At 30.6% G+C, this 15,784-nt stretch overlaps 1 protein-coding gene across 1 annotated transcript; it reads left to right on the forward strand.

Annotated features, from left to right (window-relative positions):
* The first annotated feature begins 6,538 nt into the window (after nucleotides 1-6,538).
* Nucleotides 6,539-14,444, forward strand: LOC116775205 (probable 3-hydroxyisobutyrate dehydrogenase, mitochondrial). Its single transcript, XM_032668058.2, has 6 exons — nucleotides 6,539-6,733; nucleotides 9,166-9,348; nucleotides 10,205-10,322; nucleotides 11,239-11,449; nucleotides 12,666-12,822; nucleotides 14,272-14,444. Exons 1-6 carry the CDS (start codon nucleotides 6,602-6,604, stop codon nucleotides 14,425-14,427), a joined length of 957 nt encoding a protein of 318 aa, XP_032523949.2. The 5' UTR covers nucleotides 6,539-6,601; the 3' UTR covers nucleotides 14,428-14,444.
* Nucleotides 14,445-15,784: the final 1,340 nt, after the last annotated feature.

Consider the following 15,784-nt stretch of genomic DNA (forward strand, 5'->3'; position numbering starts at 1 on the left):
TATTATTGTTGGGAGGATCCTAATTTCTAGCTATTGGGTGACTGTTAAATATTTTCGCTTTTTTATAAATTTATGTATCCTCGAAAATATCTATTATTTTTTTATTAAAACTTGCCACATTACCATACTGATAGAATGGGCAATATATTAAACAATATGTCAATTGAATATTATATGTTTGAGTGTGAGTTGTCTATACATTGGACAAAAGAAGGAGGAGTATTGGTTTAGGGCTTAAGGAACATAGCCATAGATCTCCTTCATGAAAACTGATTAAGTCGAGATGTTATTGGAATAAAAAACATGCTAATTTCAATAGAGAAGATGGCTGGCGACTGTCTAACACTTGGTGTCCTTTTATCCAAGATATGAAATGCTATGTCTATGGCCACGCTACCAGACTTAAAGATATATAAAACCTTGTTTGTCTGCTTCCAGGGTACTATTCGAAGAAAATGAAAAAAATGTTGGCGGTAGATTACAAAACGAGACTACATAACCATTACTTTCATTTTTCATATTTTTATATTTATTCGTTATGTTGTTAAAAGTACATTACATGAAAAAGATAAACCTGGCTGAGTGCAGGGTGAATTATCCTATCGGTATATATATGTATACATAAGCAAACATATAAATAAGTATAATGATAATCAGCCTACCGAAGTAGAGATGCAAATGTTTTTTTTCCTAATATTGCAAATGCTTTTTCATAAGGCTCTTTGTCATTATTATGTATGAAAACTTAATTTTTATTAATATTCGAATTATACGTGGGCAGAAAAATTATGATAATGACCTTATTATAATATGTATTAATATTTCAGGTCCTTGTTCGACAAATGAGTAGCCAAAAAGTTTTCCTTTGATATAGATAATCAACATTTTAAGAACTGAAATGGTTCAATATTAAAACTCAAATTTTTTGAACATACAATAAATTACAATTATTTAATATATCTTAAAAATAAATGCTAAAATGGCAATGAACTGTTTAAAAACAATATTAAATGATAGTATTTACTATTTCCATCTAGATAAATTTCCTGACTGTCATTAGATACGAATGCCTCGCCTGGACGAGTTAGAATTGGATGTTCTAGTCCGGCTTGTTTACAACAATTGCAGTTCCATAAGTGAATATGAAGCCATTACTTGTATAATTTTAAAATTTCAATAAATTAACTCTTGTAATATAGTACTTCTTATCAACAACTTCAAAAAAAATTTTTCAATTTACTTTAATAGCTTACAAAGTCATAATATTGATTTCAAGCTTATTTGTAATCTCTGCTAATCCCTGGGCAATATAACTTTTGCAAGAGGTAGGAAGAAATTATGTCACACATACCAAGTTATAAACCATAGACAATAACCAAATAAATATTGGAAGTAAGAAAGATAATAATGTCAAAAAGAGTGATGGCAAAATATTATTACTAAGATAATGTATAAGTAAAAGAGGAAATTAAGTAAATGATATGAAAGGAAAATTAGATTATGAATATTGGGATGAAATGACTTTACGAATTGAAGATTAATGTGTTTGGAGACTGAAGAAAGATAGTTTATTGGTCTAACCAAAGGAAATATTATATGGAATATTTTCAAAAAACCACATCGTAGATCATACGATAAACAAGTTTATGAATGGCGATATAATACTACATAATAAAAATAAATTAGTTGATTGATAATAAAGTTTAGATTATTATTATTATAGTAAAAGGTGTAACTCGATGTAGAGCTGTTGAGTTAGAGGTGGTGTACATTCGCTTGACACATGTTTTTTACAGATAGTCCCTTTGAGATATGTTAGTTATTTAAAAGACCTAGTATGCGCTTCTGGGTCGAACCTGAATTAATCGACGGTTTCATTGAGGCTTAGTTTGTTTTAAAAGTTGGCTGTGAGTCTTTATTGAGTGTCGTCACTGTGATGGTAAAAATTCATGAAAAAGCCCCATGGTGAGTGTTGGTCGCTGGTTTTATTAGAATGATCAATATGAGAATGGGGAGAAATAAATTATAAATTGGTCTAAAGAAAGTCTTTTGCATCAATCAACTTTTATTTAAAGTCAGATAACTGTTGCTATAATATTCATTCCATAAATGTTAACTACATTAAAGTGTTCGCAATCTTTGTTGTTGCTACACTTTTTGAGAAAATCGGAAAATGGTCAGTACAAAGTGGTGTCTCAGGGCAATAATCTTTTTTTGGTTAAACACAACTATTTTGTCATCCGTGATAAGATTATCGTATCCATAGTTTGAAAGCTGACAGCAAAGCCTTTATCAGTGTCAGATAAACTTAATGGCTCCCAAAGATTTGCAAACAACAGATTGCGTAAGCATTATACCATTAGAACTTATGCTTCTTAATAATAGAAGATATTAACCTTAACAGATATAAAATCAACAACAGTTATATTTGAAACATTAAGCAGCTTAAAGCTTGCTTAAATGAAACTAGTATTTTTCGGATGAACTACACGTGATTTATTTTTGTAAAAAACTACATACTCCCGACGTTTCGGTTACTTTTCAGCAACCGTCTGCCGAGATGTCTGTCTCGTCTGCCCGTGATCACGGTGATGAATACTCGCGAAAATCTTAGATCTCATTAAAGTTTGCTGTCATTTTTTTTAAGTAATAGTTAGTAGGACCTTACCTTTCTTTATACGAGCAGTGGTAAGGAACCGAAATAGTTAATATTGAACAAAAAATACAAGATTCACTTGCAGGAAGACAAAGGACATGACTGACTGACTATAAAAAAATTGACGTCAATATGCTCTTAGAACCTAAATGAAAATTATGGAGCCACTGACGACAGTTAAAGAAGATTTCTAAACGTTTCCTAACAAAAATTTTCAAATGTCACTTAAACTTTACAATAATTGGTATGTATAATCTAATAACTTTTCAGCCGCTCAAAATACAGATATTAATTAGTTGGAAAAGGTTCTACGATGGAGTCTATCAGACCAGAAGAAGAGGAGCTACGTCGCCAAGTTACTAAAACTAATTCTTTTTCACAATAATGGAGAGAAGTGTAACGTTTTTTAGGACATACATGTTCTAGAAAACCATATGTATGAAATGCTATATCAAATAAAAAATTATGTTAGAATGATATACATAACACAATTTTATAAACGTGTTTGAGGAGCGAGAAAATATAATCTGTGGAATGTTATATGAGGTGGCAGCGTTTATTTAAATGTATTTGTGTGTGTGTTTTTATCTAACCCATAGAAAGTTATTACGCAAAGTTTTCAGGTTCGTAAAAGTGTTTTAATTTTAACAAACAGACTACATAGAAGAAATCGGGAGGTATGGAAAGGGAATGAGTATGTAGATGAGAAAATATTATTGATTTTATTATATATAAAGAATAAGAAAATGTTAGACAATCATATTAAATATCATTGTGGTTCTTTTCTTTACATTTAAAGCTTAGTAAAGCTCAAATGTTCGAAATTAAAATCTTGGAAAATTTGCAAATACTCATATGACGATAGTATTTTTAAATGTCGCTTCACAAGTTTTATAGTTATAATTACCATTGTCATTTACATCGCTTTAGCAAAAACACAATTGTTTAGAGTGCAATTTGAAAGAGTATGTTGCGTAATGAGGCTCAGAATTGCAAATGAGCGGGTATCGGTGCAGTGGAGCCTATAAATTTGCTTTAACTGGTCTGGTTTTAATTACGAGTACGAATCGTATTTAAAACTATGGATTTCAATTAATAAGAAGCAATAAGTAAACTAAATTAATACAGTTGGTATTGCATACAGATGGTGTTTGTTTCAAACATTAACTATAATCATAGTTAATTATAATTAATTAATGAAATAGTTGAATGGAGTTGTTATTATTATATAATATTGAGCTTAAGGATTATTTCACAAAAAAAAAATGTTGGACAACATTTTTTGAAACGGAAACTGAAATAAATCTCATAACTGTCAAACAAAAACAAAATTATTTAAGTTGTTGAGCTCCGCTTATTTCGGAACAGGCAACAATACGCACCCCATCAATTGCTACGCTAGTTCGTAACAGATTATGTACATATATAATCATTTGAATTGTTTTAATTCTTTTGAAGTGCCATGCTCATAGCATTCGGACGTGGAATACGTGGAAATATAAATCTGAATGAATAATAAATATATTACATTGAAGTATTTAGAACGGTTATTTAATGAAATAAGTGAGTTGTTAATATAAAAAATATTCAGTATTAAATACAGCACAATTTTCCAAGTTATTTGTAGTTCCAGGGACGTGTTGTTACAGATAACAAAGTGGATATGTCTATGGTCTTAGGTATGTTCCACAAGCATCGTTGAATGTTGCCATCTGTATCTGTTCAAACAGTCTTTCTGAAACGCCGCAGATGTTTGAGAAACTTTTCGAGTTTTTTAAACATCATGTGATTTCAAAGTTAGACAAAGTGAATCCTTTTGTGATTGGATTGGATTTTAAAAGATTTCCTGGCGTTCAATTATAAAAATGGCGTGATTTATTACAGATGCTTGAATATTTTTTTTTTAATAACATTTTTTGTCTGAAAATATTTTAATAACTATAAACTATCAATGCTAATTAAAAAAAAATAAAGGAGCGGGAAATAAACAACATAATGTAAGAAGGTTTTACGATAAAGAAGCTAATATTTTTTGTTTTTCCTTGTGTTTGTATTGAGAAACATCAGACACAAATTATAAATGAAAAAAAGGGTACAGCTTTGGGTTAGATTTAATTAAATTTATAACCGATAAATCCACTCGGATAATTTAATATCCGGTCAGAGAGTGAGTGTCTCAATGTAGGTTGTGGTCTCATATTGCCGTTCTGTCTAGTTTCTCATGTTATCACACCATCAGTTGTATAAGTGTTTCTTGGGTTTACTTTGTTTAATTACTACTCAAAAACTGCCACCATGAGCTGGATGAGCAAGGATTCTTTGTATTGAATCCCATAGACAGGGTTGCGAGAACCTCTTCACATCATTGGTAGAGTGACGTTATGAGTCTTCATGTCCGGTTAGTAAGGTACTTAGTGGGGATACCAGATACGTATCAAAAACTATCCTTGTAGGTACAAAGGTCTCAAAAAATATCTCTGTAGAGTTTGCAATAGTACAATATTTTTAAACCGTAGAATTGAATAGATGGTTGATATTTCATATAAAGCCTGTAGTATCCTTTCAGTCTATCTGTTTAGGATTTGGTGATTTACCAACGGTTTTTTAAAAGAAAGATTTTGTTTCTGTGAAGTAACCTTTGATTTCATAATTGCTATATTTAATTGATACCTGATGGTACCTTTCTAAAATATAAATCTGCGAGATTTCTGCAACATGACAGCAGGGAAACAGACAATTTTAAACCTTAATACGCTTTTCACTCCTTACTACTAAATAAACTTATGATATCTGCCAGTCAATTTGTTATACTCGTAGATGATACCCCCCCTCCCCACTTTGTTCACATTATTTGTTATATTATTATAGTTCTCGTGTGTGGAAGAAAACCCACATAACTAAACACGTGCCGCTTACAAAGATCGTTGTTTTTGTAAACATTAACAAAATATTTTTTAGAAAATATTCAAATGTCTGAGTAATATACTAATTTTATTAATAATTACCAAACAGTTTTACTGTTATGAATTATCGCATCACACTAAAACTATATTGCGGACTTTTTATTTCTACCGATAACTCGATTTTGTTGCTATGAGAGGCGACAGGGCGTGGCGAGATCAAGAGGGCTTGTCTTAAAAGACTTTCCTTTAATGTTCATTACAACTTACTTCGTTAAAAATTTAGTATTTATAATTTCTTTTTTTTGTTTTCAATACTTGAATGCTTTAATAGAAAGCAAAATTACTGTTATAAAGAATTTATGGGTTAAATGATCTAGGTTTTGTTGAAGATAATAATTATATTTCAACCCTGAGTTATCTTTATCTATTAAAACCCTTGAAGTGCCCTTAAGGTATTTTGTGAGAGCACTCAGCAATCAAACTCTTAAGAGATAAGATCTTAATGAATCTTTCATCTTAAGAGATACTTCTGACCTTAACCTTGAGTAGTTTAAGGGTTATATGTTTTTGTAACGAAAACGAAACGAAACATTTTTTTAAACAAGCATCATTCCCTATTGTGACACACTAGTATTCGTAATATACGTAACTAACCTAGTAACCTTGACTGGTAAAATACACAAATAAAAAAATGATAGCATTCAGACAAGCTGATAGTGATGGAAAGAAATAAATATATAGCAAGCTGCGTGCGGGACAGAGACAACATCATTTTCAACATGATCATCTTGAATCGATCTATTTGCTTCTTTACAAAAATATATTTATGTTTGGTAAAAGTATTAATTAATGTATTTGATATCACAATACAGAGAAATGATTCAATTTAAATTTTGAATGTGATGTTGATGACGCGTAAGTAAATAATAGATTACTGTACATTTGAACAGCGGAATGATCTACAGAACTTCGTAACTCGTTGTTCTGTTCAGTTAAGTTGTGCGCGGGCGCCGGCATCGGACGTGTAGATTTTTATTCCAAAATGGCGGCACGCCCGATCAGCCGGTTTCTAGCTATTCCTAGAAGGAACTACAGTTCCAAAGCAGATAAAAATATCGCCTTCCTTGGCCTTGGTAACATGGGTGGATTTATGGCCGCTAACCTCGTGAAAAAGGTACATCCATAATTAAAACGTCTCTCTTGGTGATTGTGATAATATTGTATGTTTAAATGCTCTGTGATATGAGTTCTTTGACTTTTAAAAACCACGTGTTTAATTATATTTTAAATACTTTAAGTCAAAAGATTATGAGCTATAGTCATATAAAGAATATCAATATTTTTAGGTATTATGCTTTTGGAAAAAACAACAAAAAAAAATTTTATTTTTATAATATTTCTTCCCGTTATTATTATTTTTTCACACGTGTATGTATGTTTATTTTTGATATTTTTTTATATAGAAGTTTCAGCGACGACACGTTTTCAAGGTTAATTTTCGAGATACATTAATTTTAACCCAAAACTATTTTTACAGACATCGCACTGACACAGCTTTCCTATTATAAGACGATGTTTCTCTCTAGATTATTATAATACTGATAAATGTATCTTTGAATTTATTGGAGAAGAAAAGTCTCATTGAAATATAATATTATATAAAATATTTTTTTAATTATAATTGTAAAGGCAATTTGTCTTTCCATGCCAAAGAGAGTAAAGGTCAATAGAGTCAGAAGTTAAAATGAAAAATGCATTTAATTCAGAAGGCAATAATTTAAACGGTGAAACCCGTCGCCTGTTGTCATTCATGAAGCTTCTAAATAAAAGAAGTAAATTCCTTGAAGTAAATTATCAGTTAGTGAAATTTTTGTCATATTTAGTAATTTGTCATTACATAAAAACCGTCATCTTCCAACAAACAGACTAATATTCAACAATAAAAACGTTATCCTTGTTCATAATATAATCAAATATTCAGAATTTATCATTTACCTGTTCTTCTTATCGGTGTATTATTTTTTGTAGCTACGCAAACACAAATAATATATAAAGATATATCGTTTTACCAATTGATTAAATATTTCACAAAACATGATACTAAATTAAAATAATTAAAATATGAAAAATAAGTGTCATTTGCTACTTATTCATTCGTAATAAGTATCCTCATTCGTAAAACTCATTTTTGGACGATGAAATTATATGAGTTGATGTTTATTCTTGTTAATACATCTACATAATGTTTATGTGATAAATGATTTGGTACTTGAAGCTGAATACAGATATCATATGCGTTGCTTGACAAAATTTTAAACTGTGATATTATTAATATTATACATAATATATTGTAATGTATGTAAAAAAATACATTGTTAAATTAAGAATTTTAACAATATTGGCAGTCACTTAAAGGTCATGGGCGCGGGGTAACGGTCAACACATTTGATAGATGAGAATAAAGCGTATATACATATATGTGTTCGTACCAGTGTACACTGTTGAATCATTAAACGAATAGAAATTCGTGTTAAATAAATTATTTATAAAGTTTAATAAAATGATATGATATTTCTTTATTATGATTAATTTAATTGAAGCGTTTAATTTAAAAAGTTTCATGTCAATAGTTTGTCACGATTCGCTTTACTAAATAAATACAATTGACATATTTATAATTAAAATAGAAATAGTCGTTTCAGATACTCGAAATTTGTAATTTGAAAGAAAATCATGGTTATGTCTAGTACGTTATTAAAATTTGCTTTTTGCGAACAATGATTTAATTTGACGTTAAAATAATGTCATTAAGTTGTTGATATAATAAATTATAAATATTTAAAATAGTTAAATAGCAGTAGAGCAATTAGTTCAAGAGTCGATTTCATTAAATTAAATTACGGATGAAAAGAAAGATAAAAAGTGTAGTGCCATTTAATGCTTTTACGGCTATTTAAAATTAAAATCCTTCTATTTATGCAAAGATTATGTTAAATTATGCAGATGGGTGCTTTTTGCGTAACGCTTAAGGTCTCAGGGAAACACATTAATATCGTTTTATTGTATTAAATGATAGCTGAATGTAAATTATATAGCGAAAATATTTACTCGTTGATGTTTTCGACCCATCGTTTATATCGTACATCCCTAGTTATTGTTACGTCAGAATTAATATTCGTAATCTATTGACTCAAAATAATTACTGTTGTGTAAACATCTAATGTTATGCAAATTGCTATTGCTATATAGTCATATAAGATAAAGCAATGATAAAGATATTATCAGTATTTTACTTTAATAATTTTGCTCTATATATATATGTATATATAAACTTAACAAAGTATATACCAAATTGTACCTCGAGAATCACGCTTTCGAGTGGAGATAACTGCTTGATATTCGGTGCAGTAGTTTTTCCGTTTATCGCGAACAGACAGACAGACAGACGCGGTGAGGGACTTTGTTTTATAATATGTATTGATTGATTGATCGTGTAGGCTTGTTTATAGGATGACTGTTCGATTTTTTGACGTTTTCTGCATAAAATACCATAAAACTCTATCAAGGCGTTGAAACGTAAAGGGTGATTTGCAATGTAATTTCCAGGGCTTCAATGTTCGAGGATACGATCCTTCAAAGGAGGCTCAGAACGCAGCAGCCAAAGAAGGCGTGGCCAGCGCCAGTTCCATAGCTGCAGCGGTGGACGGAGTCGATGCTGTGGTGTCGATATTGCCCAGCAACAAAGTCGTTCTCGACGCTTACCTCGGAAAAGATGGCGTGGTAAAACATGTATGTAGAAACAACAGACAATAAGTTTGTTTCATAAACGTAAATAGTTTTAAAAATAATTAATTAAGGCATCTGTTGAGATTTAACAGAAATATGGAATAAGAGACAATATCTTCGACGACGTTGTTAAACAGCACATTAATATAAACGTGTTATATAGTTACAAATTCCTAATTAAATGTATATGACAGATTGAAAACAATTATATGTTCATAAAAATAAGTATGTTTTAATTCATGACTTGTGTATTATTTATAAAGATACGTTTGTAAATCATGGCAAAAATTACTTACAAAACAAGTTGCTTTTGAAGATGACGCAGATGTGAAGTTGAGAGCAATTTCAAAAACAAAAAGATACTCTTTCAAGAGACGGAGTTGTTAGGCATTTTTGAGATTTGAGATTCACGTTCCAAATAGTACTTGTACATCAATTCAGACTTTGATGTCAGCGCCAGACGGCTTGAACTACGGTCTGTTAAGCAGTGAAACGTTCGAGTTAATAAAGACCAGGGCAAGCTGAAACATGTTTCACAAAAAATAGTATTTAGATTAAAGTATTGCCCTTTATTTACTTCTAGAATCTGTTACGACACATCGTTGTTAAAGTTATAAAATAATTTTTTTTTTTAAATTTTTTTTTCGTTTTTCATTCTTTTGCTCAAAAACTAAAAACTTTTGATGTGCGGTTTCGTCAATTATGTTATATTTTAATACGAATAAAGTAATAGATAATAACGCATGTATTATCAAGTTAGCAATCTTCTACTGTTTTATAAAGAAAACAAACATATTTTAAAGTCATGGTAATTCATCAGTTACAAAACGGTATTTAATTATTTAGTCTTTATTTGCAGGCACCAAAAGGTTCACTTCTCATTGATTCGAGTACTGTGGACCCGAATGTTCCCAAGGAGATATTCTCAGTGGCCATCGAGAGCGGTGTCAGCTTCATAGATGCCCCGGTTTCTGGAGGTATAATATCACGAATATAACGTTACCAACAATTCGTTTGAAATCAGATACTTAATTACAAATATTTCGGAAGCTTTAAAAATACTACTTCATTGTTTTGTTTTGTTTAAATTGCTTTCAAATTAATACCGATTTATATAATTAGATGTAAACTTCGAATGTTAAGTTTTTATTTATTCCCTTTAAATGATTTTTTTGTTAACATATTTTTTGAAAAGTTTCTGTGTAATTTACATTAACGTTAACCACAAGAAAAGTAATGACCTTTTCATGTAATAATTCGACCACAATATGAGCTGTTGTATTAAGCTTTGTACGCTCTATGTCATTTTAATTCTCGTACATTATGTAACTTTTTGTAGAATATAAAAAAAAAAAAAATGAAATTTTTCACGAACAGAAATATTACAGACGTAATAAATGTACGTGTTTCATTTGAAACAAAAAGTTATATAATTTTAGACAAAACAATCAAGATAATGAAATCCATATACACACATTTATTAATTATTAGGTAAACTTACGGAATTATCTCGGTGATTCGTATTCGTAAACACTAACCTCTGATAAAAAGTCCCGAAAATAAAGATAATAATTACAATGTAATAATTTAATTAAAAAGTCTTATGAGATTAATACAAATATATAGTATAAATAATTAATAAGAATAAAATGCCAATATTACTGGTAATGATAAAATTGTTAATAAAATTTTTATAATGTATTTGGAATTAATTAATATCGGAACAATACAAAGGAATAATACCAAAGTTAATGTTTAAAAATACTCATTTCGTTCACATAGGCAGTTATGTATATGTAAAGGTCAAGGATTGTTTTAAAATTATGGACATTTTAATAATATCTTCGAAAATAATCGAACCGCTATATTTTATAACCCGAATTATACTTTTAGGTGTAATGGGGGCCCAAAATGCCACTTTAGCATTCATGGTAGGGGGCCGCAAAGAGGATTTCGAAAGATCCCTGCCAATGCTGAAAGCCATGGGCCTCAAACATTTTCATTGTGGCGACAGCGGTGCCGGTCAAGTGGCTAAGTTAGCAAATAATATGCTAATGGGAATCACTGGTATGGCAACAGCCGAATGTATGAATATGGGCATTAAGTGAGTATGGTGAATTATTAGTATTGATATATATTTATTTTTACTTATAAATAGAATAAACTTACTACTAAATAGCTGCTACGTGACAATCTCAAGGAAGAATTCGTTTATTTCCATCACCCCTTAGTTCGAAGTATGTTTAAAAGTGAATTATATATCAAATGATATCAAAACCTATCAGTTTGTATAGGACGTGACGTCATCTTGTCGTCGTAACAGTGGGTTGGATGCAACTGTAGTGAAACTTAGCGGAACTTCAGCTTCAACCTGCATGAGATTTGATTTAATTACGCAAAACTTTATACCGCTGTATTACATTAATAGAACTCGGTTGTTATAACTTCCTATTGACTTTGTGGATTTAGTTTGTAATCATTTCTTTGTCTGTTCGCTAATATTTCATATAATACCATTTATATATTCGCTTTATTTGATCGGTGTTATCACTTTATGTTCTTGATATGGACAAAATTAAAATTCAATATTGCTAATTGAAAATAATGATTTGTAAACTATTATAAAAGGATTGGTTTAAATTGTTTGAATTTCTTTAACTTAAAGGTCGTTTTAAGTATCACAGTTTAGAAAAGATGAGCAGAACACTTTGGTGATATTTTACTTATAATTTGATAAAAAATACTATCAGTGTTAGTTTGTCGGGAAATAGCCTACACGACGATGACGGGAGGTCCTATCAAAATGTAACCTTCCTTCCAATCATATTTGTATGTAAATGGAAGGGTAGAGAATTTTTTATTAAGCAAATGGAAACTTGGACAATTTGTTCTAGATTTACGACGTTCTGGCGTTAAAGATAATACCGTACAAGGAATTTTTATTTCACGGAATCAAATAAAGTGAACTTTTATAACCTTTTACTTAAAACAAAATTTTATACTATCCTTCAAAACCTCTGGTATTTATTCTTTTCGTCAGGGTTTAATATTTTACATTATTGTCTTATCTAGAATCGATATAAAATTTTGCCCAGCTGTTTTGGGTTCAAGGCATTATTCATATTTACGGTATGGTTGGAACTAGTTACAAATAAACATTCAAATGTTTATAAAAGAAATAATATCAATAGATTATATAGATAGGTGCCTAAGTTGCAATTTCATAGTTTTTCTCCAACTGATCACCCTTTTCAGAATGATGTACGTCCAACTTTAAATTTTCTAGCACCATATTTATTGTAGTACAACCAAAATTGCAGAATGGGCTTAGATCCCAAAGTTTTGCTGGACGTGTTGAACAACTCATCAGCACGCTCGTGGTCTACTGAGGTTTACTGCCCTGTGCCCGGACTGGTACCGACCGCTCCATCCAGCAGAAACTATGATGGTGGTTTCAAGAATGAACTCATGGTCAAGGTATACACATTGAATTTGTTTATAGGTCTATACAGGGGCGTGCACAGAGATTTGGGGTAGGGTAATTTTCATCATAATTTCCTCTCAAACATTTGTAATAATGAGATCTAATACTTTCGTGAGTTATATTTTTAATGGGCAGACGAGATGTGTGCCGTAATCACGCTTGCTGCAAAGTAACCGAAACGTCAGGAGTATCTAGTGTCTAAAAATAATTAAATACTCGCAGTAATCCGAAAATATTAGTTTCATTTAAACATTGATAATATTTGCGCACAAAGTTACAGCAGGCTGATCGGAACAATCATCTTTATATAAAACTATCAACCTTTGAGCCACGAAAGTACTTAAAAACGAGTACGATCTGTTTCATCACCGCTTTATGAAAGTTATTTAAAATTTAATATCCAGTAGAGATCCAAACATTCTTATTATTATTATTTGAAAACAACAAACAAGGAAAACAAAATAACTTATTTGTGTGTACACAATCTGCTAGTTAATTAAAACTATCAGAATACTTTTTATTAAAACGAGTAACATTACCTTTTTTTTAGTTAAATCTCAACTGGACACACATATTCCCTTTTCTAATTATTTTAATTTTATCATCAAACAACAACAAACGACACAGACAAATTCAAAATTCAAACGACAATTTAAAATGTACTCGTAATTAATTTCGTTAGGCACACATCAACAGCACAGAGCTCACAACTATAATTTTCCATAATTCGTTAATAAATTCACACATTAGCTACCTAAACTTATTCACTTGCGCTTAGAAAGACAAATGATAATATTCAATAACAATAAAATGGCGAAAAAAATATTTGAATACTAAACCTACCTATCAAATAGTGTCGTTTCATTTGAAAATTAAGAATTTGTATGACAATTTAATAGAATAGGATTAAGGAAACAGTGACTCTCAAACCATAACACATGCATAGTTTTTGCACACACACATGCAATCATTTTCTACATAAAACATGAGATTTGTAGATCGTCTTGAGATTAGTTGTATGGAAAATATGCACCCTGTAGTGTGTGCCTACCGCCGCTCTAGCTGCATAGCGGCGCTAGCAGTTAGCAGCGGCCGATCAAAAACATATCGTTTTCTGTTTATAGATGGCACTTTTAACAATTTTACCAAATAGTGAATCAAATGAAATATTTTTAAATGTCTGTAAACAATTTAACATTCGTATTGCGTATTGTATGATTAAAAGTATGTAAGTAAGAATTAAACAACGTACGTTACTTGTTATATGGGTAGGGTAAGCAGTGCTTATTTGCATCTATGTGTGCACGCCACTAGGTCTATAAGATATAGATTTGGAATTATCTGCTTTTTAATTAAACCTCATGTAAAGTAGAAAGGAAATTATTGTACCTAATATCTATAAGTTAGAACCATTTTTTGTTCAAAGTAAGCTTGGTCTCCAGGATTTGGAGCTGGCTAGTGGCATGGCTTTGGGCATCCGCTCCCCCATCCCTCTCGGTGCAGTTGCCACACAGTTGTACCGTATTGTACAGTCACGTGGATATGGACAGAAAGACTTCTCATTCGTATATCAGCTGCTGAAGGATGAGAAAAAATAAAACGTTGTTGAATAGTTTTTCATTGTTTGTTTTTGAAACGCATTTTTTTAACCCTCTTCCTACTCAGATTTACATATTGCCAATTAAGTTAGATAGTTCAAAGTATAGTCACATGTAAAACATTAAATTTTGAAATTATTTTTATCTAGTTTGATGTTGTCATGCTTAAAACACAAATGAAGCCAGAGAACAAATTGGTTTAATAAAAACCTCACCTTTACAGGGTAACTTCTGGGAAATTCAAATTATTTCAGATTACTTACCAACTTCAATAGAGATGTGCAAGTTACAGAAACTCATTCTTACCGAATAAGAAGTTCACGAGTGTGTTTGAGTTGTATGTAGTTCTTCTTTATACTCTACGCCTTGGCTAAGTCTATTTCTAGATGCAGTCATACTTTATAATTATTATATGTGAAACTTAATAAAGTACGTTTATATAGTATTAGTGTTCGAATTTTGAATTTAAATAATTTAACAAATATTTTTATCGTTTCTATTTGTGTTGTGTATGCCTTCATTATTATTTAGTATTTTAAAAAGAAATTATTGTCTGCGTTACAACAAACTTTATAAATATACGAGGGTTAACTATTATTTAATATTTCTACGAATGAATTTTATATCAAATCTCAACTTACGTAATTTCTCTGAATTCATAACAATATTCTGAGGTAAACTTTTAAATAAATTCTCCTTACGTCCTGGAAAAAGATTATTTAAATGATATAGGAAAGAGAGCTTATTTTAATTTTAAAACTTTTATTTTCATCACAAAACTATGCAGATTACTACGAAAAGGTTCCATATTACGTAAAGTAGAGTTTTATATTGCACCTCAACAAAGGATACAAACCATAAAAAAGTACAATGACATTGCGAGCAGTTTTAATTTCCCGGACGAGCTCTGGAAAAATGCCTACCATATTGAGTTTTTTTGTACGAGAAAAAAATCGAATAAGGGACAATAGGAGGGACGGCTTGTGTCATAATCATATTTTCCACGACACAAAGGAGTTCTTACGTTAATGGGAGGGATAATAAATGAAAGTTGGTCGAATAGGGCTGTGTTTAGCGTGCATTCAGCCATTTTAAAAGTCATCCTCGGGTATTTTAACGTTCGTTCGTACGTTTAAAGTGTCTTTTTATACAATTTGTCAACGAAATTGATGCCGCAGGCTACTTTGATATCTTTTGATGTTTCGTGTTACTATACAGGGATAAATTTTATGATTACCATTGTAAATTCGAAAGTGATATTCCTGTTTATTCGTTGTGTAATAAAGATATTGATTGATGTATTTGTTGTATGTTTAGGTTATTCCTCATTATCCACTAAAGTTATTCCTCAAATCCA

This window comes from Danaus plexippus, chromosome 8 (genome assembly GCF_018135715.1).
Source record: "Danaus plexippus chromosome 8, MEX_DaPlex, whole genome shotgun sequence".
In the NCBI taxonomy this organism is placed as follows: domain Eukaryota; kingdom Metazoa; phylum Arthropoda; class Insecta; order Lepidoptera; family Nymphalidae; genus Danaus; species Danaus plexippus.